Source organism: Ctenopharyngodon idella, chromosome 22, assembly GCF_019924925.1.
Source record: "Ctenopharyngodon idella isolate HZGC_01 chromosome 22, HZGC01, whole genome shotgun sequence".
Taxonomy (NCBI): domain Eukaryota; kingdom Metazoa; phylum Chordata; class Actinopteri; order Cypriniformes; family Xenocyprididae; genus Ctenopharyngodon; species Ctenopharyngodon idella.
In genome coordinates, this window is record NC_067241.1 from 16,231,166 (window position 1) to 16,242,611 (window position 11,446).

The window sequence follows — 11,446 nt, forward strand, 5'->3', positions numbered from 1 at the left end:
ACAATAACGATCAATTATAATATCATTAAAAATTATATAAATCACACTTTTGAAATCCCTTCGCTTTTGAATTCAGCAAAGTTTGTAAAAAAAAAAAAAAAAAAAAAGGCTGGAAATAATTTTATGGTTTGTTTTCCTGTAGCGGATAATGCGTTTGCGTAAACGCTTATTTAGGATCAAGAAAATAAAACACAAACACCTCCAGATTGTTCAGTGTGGCTGGTGTAGGTGTCATTGTTCTCCGCTCCACATGGAGGCGCAATGACACACACCCCTGGTCCACGTGACGTCACACGCACTCGCAGAAGAAGATCGGGCTAGTTCAGCGCGCGCGTCCCTCACACACAGAGCTGGCGATCGGCTTTAATATTAGTATTTATTTGCGCTTATATTTGACTGTGTTTTAATGTGTCAGTCACAGCGGAAGTGTGTGTTTGTGTAGGCGGATGGAGGAGTTTCTAAAGCACTTTAAAAACCACAGCAGAGCGGTACATTTATTTCTCACAGTCTCTCTCTCAGTTGTTTATGCTCTCTGTCCATCTGTATATATTATGCTAAATCTCCGCAACATAAAAAAATCATAACTATGACATAAGTTGAAATTATGACATAAAAAGACATAATTATCACACAGAAAATCATAATTCGGACTTTAGTATGTTAATGACTTCGTATGTCGTAATTTACAGTTTTTATATGCCATAAGTCTGACTTTTTAAGTCATAATTTTGACTATATGTTATTATTTCGACTTTTTAGTGTCATAATTACAGTTTACCAACAGCATAATTTTTTACTTATGTGGCTGAAATGGGCTTCCATAACAATTACATTTATTTATTTACATATTTATATTTATTTAACAACTAAATTTATTTATAGTTATTTAACAATTACATTTATCTATGTTTAGTTATATTTATTTAACAATTATATATTTTATGTATTTATTTATATTTTTGAACAATTATATTTATTTATACATTTATTTAACAATTATGTTTATTTTTATATATTTATTTATAGTTATTTAACAGTTACAATTATTTATAGTTATTTAACAATTACATTTATTTATATATTTATTTAACAATTATTTATTTACTTATTTATATTTATTTAACAATGATGTATTTTTATTTATTTATATTTTTAACATTTATATTTATTTATATATTTATTTAACAATTATTTATTTATATTTATTTAACAATTATATTTATTTTTATATATTTATTTATATTTACTTAACAATTACAATTATTTATAGTTATTTAACAATTACATTTATCTATGTTTAGTTATATTTATTTAACAACTATATATTTTTATTTATGTATTTATTTATATTTTTGAACAATTTTATTTATTTATACATTTATTTAACAATTATGTTTATTTTTATATATTTATTTATAGTTATTTAACAGTTACAATTATTTATAGTTATTTAACAATTACATTTATTTATATATTTAACAATTATTTATTTACTTATTTATATTTATTTAACAATTATGTATTTTTATTTATTTATATTTTTTAACATTTATATTTATTTAACAATTATATTTATTTTTATATATTTATTTATAGTTATTTAACAATTATATTTATTTATATATTTATTTAACAATTATTTATTTATATTTAACAATTATATTTATTTTTATATATTTATTTATATTTACTTAACAGTTACAATTATTTATAGTTATTTAACAATTACATTTATTTATTTATATACAGATAGTGTGTGTTTGTGTCAAGTCATGTGACCCTATATGTAAGATGAGTTGCAGTGTTTGTCCAGTGATGATGTCGTGTGTGTGTGTGTGTGTGTGTGTTTCAGGAGCAGCGCTGGCTGTCGGAGGTGTTCGAGGGAGTGAGACAGCAGCTCCACCCGCTCATCGACTCGTCTCTGGGTCTGTCTGTGGTTCGTCTGTCTCTGGCTGTGGTGTCTAAGGTTCAGAGAGCCGTCGGGTCAGACAGCTCAGATCTGCCCGTCAGCTACAGGTGAGTGTGACGTCCGTCTGTATAATGCTGCAGACAAGTCATTTTTTCTTTATGCTGGAATATCCAGATATATCCACAGTCAGCCTTTTTTTTTTCCTGTCAGGTTGGTGTCCGTGTCGGAGCTGACACGTGAGCAGCGAACCGCCTGCTGCAGCAGCCTCAGCTGGAGCTCCGCCCACTACCGGGAACGAGCCAGGGGGGCGGAGCAAATGCTGCCCGATTTCAAAGCACTCCCACGTGACAACCTGCTTCTGATTGGCTTCCTGTGTGACGGACGGGCCGCTGGGACGAGTGACGGGGTCTGGCGGGTGAGAGACGCCGGAGGGAGTGTATCGTGTACGGTGAGTGGACAGGAAGTGCTTACACAAACATATGAACTGTTTTCAACATTGATAATAATCATAAATGTTTCTTGAGCAGCAAATCATCATATTAGAATGATTTCTGAAGGATCATGTGACACTGAAGACTGGAGTAATGATGCTGAAAATTCAGCTTTGATCACAGGAATAAATTACACTTTACTATATATTCACATAGAAAACAGCTGATTTACATTGGAATAATATTTCACAGTTTTACTGTATTTTTAAACAAATAAACACAGCTTTGGTGAGCAGAAGAGACTCTTTCAAAAACATAAAAATCTCTGGATGTTTTTGTTTGTCGTCCAGATGCTGAAGTCGTCTTGTCTTTGGTTGGGGAGGCTGATGCTGTTTCCCACATGGAACTACATCCCCCAGAATGCACCTGCTGCGGGTTACCTAGAGCTGATCGACTCTCCAGTGTGCGTGACCCTGGAGGCCATGGCCTTTGACCCCGGGGGAACCCTGAGCGAGGTCATGAGTGTGACGCGGGCGGCTGAGCTCCTGAGGCAGAGGTGTGGGATAAAATGATCACAGAAATACTGGGATAAACGTGTATAGTTCGGATATAAACACTGATGTCTACGGAAGTGATCAAAATAGAGCAAATCACCTTCTGAAAGTAACTGAATCGATTACATCGTTACACCAGTAGGTGGCGACAAGTGACTGTTAAATGTATTTGTCATTGAATCATTCATTCAAGAGATTCATTCAAATACGCTGATTCATCCAGTTGTGAAACAAGTGAAGTCTTTACGAGTGAGTCATTGAATCATTCATTCAAGAGATTTGTTCAAAAACGCTGATTCATCCAGTAATGAAACAAGTGAAGTCTTTGAATGAGTCATTGAATCATTCATTCAAGAGGATTTGTTCAAAAACGCTGATTCATCCAGTAGTGAAACAAGTGAAGTCTTTATGAGTGAGTCATTGAATCATTCATTCAAGAGATTTGTTCAAAAACGCTGATTCATCCAGTAATGAAACAAGTGAACTCTTTGAATGAGTCATTGAATCATTCATTCAAGAGATTTGTTCAAAAACGCTGATTCATCTAATAATGAAACAAGTGAAGTCTCTATGAGTGAGTCATTGAATCATTCATTCAAGAGATTCATTCAAAAACGCTGATTCTAGTGCTCTGTGTGTGTGTGTTTTTGTCAGGTGTGAGGATCAGGTGTACGTGTGCGTCAGCGGGCAGGTGAGCGTCGTCTGTCCACTGCTGCTGATCGGTGGGAAACGCTTCTTCTGCCTCATCCTCAGTGAAGGAGGATCTTCAGTGCCTGTGTTCATCACGGTCAGTGTTTTCTGTCATCTTTAAGATGATGAAGGTTTAATAACGCACATGAATCATGTTTAACCCCAGCGGTGAATGTGAGTTTGCTGTCCAAGATGAATGTGAACGTGTGAATGTGAATCTACAGACTGATGAATCTTCCATAATCCCTCTGGTGTTTGTTTGCCCACAGGAAGCCAAGCATCAGTACTGGAGGCAGTGTGTGTGTGTCGGCCAGAGCGTGTGGATCTCCTCTCTGCGTGTGTGTTCGCTGCAGGGGCTGGAGGGGCGGTGTGTGCTGTCCGACAGCTGTCAGTCCCGCCTCCATCCGCAGGAGAGCTCGGAAGAGCCAGAGACACACACAGACACCTCAGACGCACACACACACCTGCCGTCAGGCTCCGCCTCCGCAGTCAGAGTCAAACGCTCCACACTCATCAGCTTTAAGGTGAGGCTGTTTGACTGTGTGAACGATTAAAGGGATCCTATGATGTTTTTGTCTTTCTTTCTTTTGTGATTATTTAACTGCAAAGGGCTGCGATTTAATTAAATCAATAAACACCCTGCGTGTTTCATAGTGATTTTTCTTTAAAACTCTCATTTTTTATTTTACAGTGAAATATTACAATAGTAATATTTCTTATTTTGTTTTTTTTAGTAATTTTTATATTTTAAATTAATATATTACTATATTATTATACTATTTTTCTTTAATACTCAAATTTTTTATTTCACAATGAAATATTACAGTAGTAATATTTCTTATATTTTATGTAGTAATTTTTACATTTTAAATTAATATATTACTATATTAATATACTATATAATATTTTTATATAGTAACTTTTTTATATAAGTTACTATATTATATATATATTTTTTTATTATTATTATTATTTTTTTATTTTTTTTTTATAGCCATATTGACATATAATTATAAAACTTTAGCCAAATTGTGCAGCCCTACAAACAAGCACAGCAAACTATTTTTATCGGATAAATCCCAAATTGTGCAGCTCTAACCTAAAATATAAAATTTTTTAAAATATATTTATATTATCTATTTTTAACTCATTTTCTTTCCTATTTGTATTTTTAAAAGAAGTAACAGAATTTAAAAGAATAAAACAGATAAAAGAATTAAAATACTGACATACTTGACATTTAGTATAGCGGGATACTTATATTTAATACTCATAAACGGAAAAATTCCCTTGAATCAAACCTATGTGACCTTTGACCTGTGCAGTGTGTCTGATTGACAGGGTACAATCACAAAGATTTTGAACGCAGAGGCGGGGCTTTATGAGATTGACAGGCAGGTGGGGCTTTGTCTGGCCTATCAGCCGGCTCAGAAGTGGGGCGGCGGCTTGAGGCCAGGGGCGGAGATTCAGGTGAGTGTATTTGTTGTAGAGTGAAAGTGTAGATACCAACTGGACAAAGAGATGTGATTTCATCAGAACTAACGATCCAAACATTTAAAAAACATCTTTTTTCTGCAGCTTCATAACGTCCACTTCACGTACCACGCTTCCCCGTTTGCTCCGCGAGTCGTCCTGTGCGCGTGTCTGCGCTCCAGCGTGCAGATCAGCTCCTTCAGCCCCTTGAGTTCAAAGGTCGAGGTGTCGGGGTCACACAGCCCGCTGCAGTGCCTCCTGCTGGAGAAGAATCTGGGTGCGTCGCAGTACCTGTGGCTCTGCTACTGTCAGAGCGCCGTGACAGAGAGGTTTCAAATTTTTAATTTTTGTTAGGAAAATCACAGTTGGATTTTTCCCCCGTTTGTGCAGCCCTAGCTGAAGTACTGTAGCGTATGGTCACAGTCCTCGCTCCTGTCTGTGTGTCAGGTTGTGTCCACGCTGGGTAAGAGCGGAGCGAGTGTGTGTGGTCGCCGGGCGGCTGTTGGACTTTGTGTGTGACGCTGAACAGAAGACACAGAAAAAGAGAAACATTTACAGAGAGATGATACAGGAACCGCACCAGTGCCCTGTTACTACGGTAACACACCCACACATACCATGTTCCCACGGTAAACACACCCACCCATACTGTTACCATGGTAACATACATACACACATATACCTTGTTACCACGGTAACATACACATACCATGTTATCACGGTAATACACCCACAACTTATTACCACTGTAACAACCACATATACCATTACCATGGTAACACACATACACACATATACACTGTTACCACGGTAACACACTCACACATACCCTATTACCAGAGTAACACACACGTACCCTGTTACCACGAAAACACCCATACATTCCCTGATACCATGGTAACACATACACACACAACTTATTACCACTGTAACATCCACACATACCTTTACTGTGTAACATACATACACACAAATACCCTGTTACCATGGTAACACACTCACACATGCCCTATTACCACAGTAATACCTAAAGATACCGTTACCATGGTATAAAACACCCTGTTACCACGGTAACATCCACACATATTGTTACCATTGTAACATACACACATACCCTGTTACCACGGTAACACAACTTATTACCACTGTAACACATACACACATATCGCTACCATGGTAACATACATACACACATATACCCGGTTACCAAGGTATCACACTCACACATACCCTATTACAACAATAACACCTACACATACCATTACCACAGTAACACACTCACACCAAGTTACCACGGTAACACCCACACATACAGTTTCCATGGTAACAAACACCTACACATACTGTTACCATGGTAACACACACACATATGTTACCATAGTAACATACATACTGGGTGTATGTATGTTACTATGGTAACATATGTGTGTGATAACATATGTGTATGATACCACTGTAACGCAAGCACACATACCCTGTTACCATAGTAACACACACCCACACATACCCTGTTACCATGGTAGCACACCCCCACATACCATTACCATGGTAACGGACACAAACCCTATTACTACGGTAACACACACTTTCCTTGTTACCACGGTTATCTGAAGTAAAATAATACCTGAAATAAAATATTAGATGAAGTTGAATTTCTAAAATTACTAACCAAAAAAAAGTAAAATAGAAATAAAAAGAAATTACATCTATTTTAAAAGCATCACATTAACGCACACACCTACACCGCTACAAAGTTATTACGAACTTTTTTTTTTAACCCTAAACGAAGAACGAAAGAGAACTTGCGTGTGACACATGCCCTGTTACCATGGTAACACACCCACACATATGCTGTTACCATGGAAACATGCGTCAGTTAATTGATAGAGAAAAATCATGTATATTGGTTGTGGCGAAAACACACATTTTGCAGAATTAATGTTAATTAATTGATCGTTACCTTATTCTTGTTCAGTAGTGTTAAATAAAACAGTGCTTATGGGAAATGTGTCAAACGTGTTTCCTGTTGTTGTAAATCTGTGTGTGTGTGTGTGTGTGTGTCAGTACTGTGTGTGTTGGCCGTCTGTGGCGCTGTGGTCAGTGAAGCAGCTGTGTGATTGGATGAGTCGTGAGGTGTGGGCGTGTCTCTCTCTGCCGGCTCTCCTGCCTCCATCTGCGGCTCACATGACGGCGGTGGAGCTGAACGCGCCTCTGTCCTGGTCCTCACACACGGTCCCGCTGGAGCACGCGTCCTCAGAGCCGCTGCTGTTAGTGGGCGTTCTGGAGCTGGACTCCACCCGCGCCACGCTGCAGCTCAGAGACCAGACGCACGCGCTCGACTGTGTGTGCGTCCAAACCGGCCAATCAGGAGCCAGAACCTCAGACATCGACACAGCCTGGCAGGGTAATCACACTCACGGTCAACATGATTAATATTATTATTAGAAATGTAATATAACAGCAGTGTTAGTTTAGTTTTTATTTTATTTTTATTAATATTTTGAATTAATATATTTTTAGTTTTCATGTTAATTATGTCAATTTTTAGTCATTTTGTTATGTGCATTTGTCATTTTTATATTGCTATTTAGGTTTCTTTTTTTTTTTTCTTCTTTTTTAAACTAATATTGATATTCAATTGCGTGTAAATGGGCTCAGATGTTTATTACAGATGTTCTGTGTGTGTGTGTGTGTGTGTGTAGGCTGTCTAGTGTGTGTGCGGCAGTGTACTTTAGTCATGGAGAGGTTTATGAAGACACATTTCCCTTCCTGGAAACATCTGGATCAGCCGAGTTACATCACACACAAACACTGCAGGTACAAACACACACACACACACACACACACACACACATATCAAGGCAGGTTTATTTATGTACAGTAGCACATTTCATATATTCAAAGTGATTAAAATAATAATATCAGTAAAAGGAACTAAAAATAAATAGAAAATGATCGCAGCATGAGACACTCTTTACACGGGTGTGTGTGTGTGTGTGTGTGTGTGTGTGTGCAGGGTTTATCTTCAGCTCTGTGTGGATGATCTGACCATCATCAGTCCATCTGCTGCCATGAGCCGGCGTCTGTCAGAGAGACGAGACCGTCCAGAGAAATCCCGTGATGGAGGGACGTCAGAAATCCCTAAGAGACCCAGAGCCGACGATGCCGCTGACACTCGCACGTCCAAACGACCTCTGACCCCTGCGCCGTGTGTGAGTTTGCTCCTCAGGCTGGAGTCCAAGCAGGGCGTAACGCTCCAGAACGGCTCCGGCGACGCTCACAGACTGCAGCTGGGCTTCGTGTGCCGCGCCACGTGTCTGGGAGACGTTCAGCGCTGGGACAACGATCCCAAGAACTGCAGGACACAGGAGCGAGAGCGAGACGGAGACCATCAGAAGGTCAGAACCATCGGGTTATCAATCACATCTGTCGTGTTATAGTTTCACGTAGAACTGCATGATTAATCATTAAAAGATCTTTAAACACGATGCTCCAGTGTCTATTAAACCTTTGACAAAATCACACCGGAACATTTAAATCTGTGTTCATTCCGCCGCTGATCCAGAGAGAGCAGTTGTCATGTATAGATATGAAACAGCTTCACAAACAGTCTTTTCAACCACACAGTATCATTATTTCTGTACTACAATAATTCAGATTATCACAGAAATACTGGGATAAAAGTTTATAGTTCAGATATAAACACTGATGTCTACGGAAGTGATCAAAATAGAGCAAATCACCTTCTGAAAGTAGCTTGACGCTTCAAATAAAGATTGTATCAATTGCCTCGTTACACCAGTAGATGGAGACAAGTGACTGTTAAAAATGTATTAGTCATTGAATCATTCAAGAGATTCGTTCAAAAACACTGATTCATCCAGTAATGAAACAAGTGAAGTATTTATGAGTCGTTGAATCATTCATTCAAGAGGTCTGTGTGTGTTTTGCAGATTGAGTTGCACTTCATAGGTTTGTGTGTTCGCTGGTTCCCCGTCCTTCATCCTGGATGTGTTTACAGATTAATCGCACTCAACACTGAGGTACGACTCGCTTTCTTTCACTGTTTTATTGTCTGATGTTTGACTCTCGGCTTAAAGTCTATTTATTCTGACCAAGAGCCGCCCATTTTGACAGGAAGAGACCGTCTGACTGACATGTACAGCCATCAATCACAGTTCTGTTTTTAACATGCGATTTAGAGTTCAATCTGAAATCAGTGATGCCACAATAACAGACGAATGAGCAACGATGTGATATTGACGGAAAAATTCAGAGCCGCGATAATTACTATTATGTTAGCTTGACAAAGGCAACATACTGAAATGTTTATTAAGCTATTTAGAAACATGCTAGCTATGTGCTAAATCATGCTAGCAACATGCTAAAACGCGTTAGCATAGTGCTAAATCATGTTAGAAACATGTTAACAGTGTGTTAAATCATGCTAGCAAAATACTAAATCATGCTACATGTTAATTTGTTAGAAACATGCTAGCAATGTGTTAAATCATGTTAGAGTTGTGTTAAATCATGCTAGAAACACTAACAATGTGCTAAATCATGTTAGCAACATACTAAATCATACTGGGTGCTAATTCATGTTAGAAACATGCTAGCAATATGTTAAATTGTGCTAGCAACATACTAAATCATGTTAGGTGTTAATTTAATGCTAGGAATGTTATCAACTTGGTAAATCATGTTAGAAGCATGCTAACAATGTACTAAGTCATGCTAGCAAAATACTAAATCATGCTACATGTTAATTTGTGTTAGAAACATGCTAGCAATGTGCTAAATCATGTTAGCGTTGTGTTAAATCATGCTAGAAACACTAGTAATATGTTAAATCATGTTAGCAACATACTAAATCATGCTATATGCTAATTTATGTTAGAAACATGCCAGCTGTGTGCTAAATCATGCTGGCAACATATTAAATCATGTTAGGTGTTAATTTATGCTAGAAACATGTTAGCAACTTGTTAAATCATACTAGAAACATGCTAGCAACCTGCTAAATTATGTTAGCAACATTAAATCATGTTAGAAACATGTTAAAACATGCTAGCAATGTGTTAAATCATGTAAGAAACATGCCTGCATTGTGTTAAATCATGCTAACAACATATTAAGTCATGTTAGGGGTTAATTTATGCTAGAAAAATGCTAGCAACTTGTTAAATCATACTAGAAACATGCTAGCAATGTGCTAAATTATGTTAGCAACATTAAATCATGCTAGAAACATGTTAAAACATGTTAGCAATTTGTTGATTCAAGCTAGAAACATACTAGCAACATGCTAAATTGTGCTAGCATTGTTAAAACATGCCTGTAATGTGCTAACTCATGCTAAAACATGTTAAAATGTGTTAAAATATGTTTATAATATTTTAATCACTTTGAGTAAAATCTACAAACTTAAAGCATTTCATAGTCATTTCAAACTTTCAGACATGACTTTGTCAAGCCAACATCAAAGTTTGTTATCAAACTTTACTCAGATAAAATTGATTTACTTGCTTAAAGAGACAGTGCACCAAAAATGATCATTCTGTCATCATTAACTCACATTTAATCATTTCCTTCCGTGAAACATAAAAAAAGACATTTTGAAAGATGTTGGGAATAGAAGAAAGTAAGTCATACAGGTTTGAACGGCATGATGTCATCTCTCTCTCTCTCTCTCTCTCTCTCTCTCTCTCTCAGGATGTGAGTGTGTTAAAAGCCAAAGCAGTTTCAGCGAGGGGCGGAGTCACACAGCTCAGTAGCCCCGCCCTCCTGCTGCAGCCTCAGTGGCGCATGCACACGCTCACAGACGAGCTTCCCGACGCACAGGTGCAGTTCACTTTAGTTTAGTACCTCAAGTTCAACTAAATGAACATGAGATATGTTTCCTTGGCAACTAGATGAAATAAAATGTGTGAATCCTGTCATCAGTCAGGTGTTCCTGCGCTCATGAGCGTTTCTGAAGTTCTTCACAGCAGGTGACGATCATCATCTTTAGATCTGTAGACGTTCACATCTTCTGTCACTCACTGAGGGACGGTTTGTGTGTTTTTACAGCTCCGCCCCTGATATCGTCTCCTTTTATGGAGTCCTTTCTCAGCGAATCACATTACAGGAGGACAGCGGAACAAAACCCAAGATCCAATCACTGACTGCTGCTGAAGGTCTGGCCCCGCCTCCACTTTCTCTCTGTACAGCTGCTGATCCAGTCATAGTCTCTGTTTCACAGAAATCTCCTTCACTGTAATCATCCAGATCCAAACACTGAAGAGGATCTGAGGGTCCGTCTAACCGTCCAGGATGCCGAATGTCCAGGTCAGGTGATCGACGTGTATTTGGATCTGTCATGTGGTCCGTACACACACGGTCTGATC

General features: G+C 37.9%; 1 protein-coding gene across 2 annotated transcripts in view; it reads left to right on the plus strand.

Annotated features, from left to right (window-relative positions):
* Nucleotides 1-16: 16 nt before the first annotated feature.
* The window catches only part of ctc1 (CTS telomere maintenance complex component 1), a 14,797-nt gene continuing 3,367 nt past the window's right edge, over nucleotides 17-11,446 (plus strand). For both annotated transcript variants that reach the window (XR_007927738.1, XM_051881183.1), the window contains exons 1-17: nucleotides 17-488; nucleotides 1,853-2,016; nucleotides 2,120-2,357; nucleotides 2,691-2,896; nucleotides 3,549-3,681; nucleotides 3,854-4,108; nucleotides 4,926-5,054; nucleotides 5,163-5,386; nucleotides 5,505-5,655; nucleotides 7,122-7,461; nucleotides 7,760-7,874; nucleotides 8,074-8,455; nucleotides 9,011-9,100; nucleotides 10,773-10,901; nucleotides 11,004-11,050; nucleotides 11,130-11,236; nucleotides 11,328-11,446. The exon at nucleotides 11,328-11,446 is cut by the window's right edge and continues 47 nt beyond it. Coding sequence is in view for 1 of the 2 variants with exons in the window: in XM_051881183.1 (XP_051737143.1) it covers nucleotides 447-488; nucleotides 1,853-2,016; nucleotides 2,120-2,357; nucleotides 2,691-2,896; nucleotides 3,549-3,681; nucleotides 3,854-4,108; nucleotides 4,926-5,054; nucleotides 5,163-5,386; nucleotides 5,505-5,655; nucleotides 7,122-7,461; nucleotides 7,760-7,874; nucleotides 8,074-8,455; nucleotides 9,011-9,100; nucleotides 10,773-10,901; nucleotides 11,004-11,050; nucleotides 11,130-11,236; nucleotides 11,328-11,446 (2,871 nt within the window). In the remaining variant the exon portion in view is untranslated. The remainder of the gene's footprint in view (nucleotides 489-1,852; nucleotides 2,017-2,119; nucleotides 2,358-2,690; nucleotides 2,897-3,548; nucleotides 3,682-3,853; nucleotides 4,109-4,925; nucleotides 5,055-5,162; nucleotides 5,387-5,504; nucleotides 5,656-7,121; nucleotides 7,462-7,759; nucleotides 7,875-8,073; nucleotides 8,456-9,010; nucleotides 9,101-10,772; nucleotides 10,902-11,003; nucleotides 11,051-11,129; nucleotides 11,237-11,327) is intronic.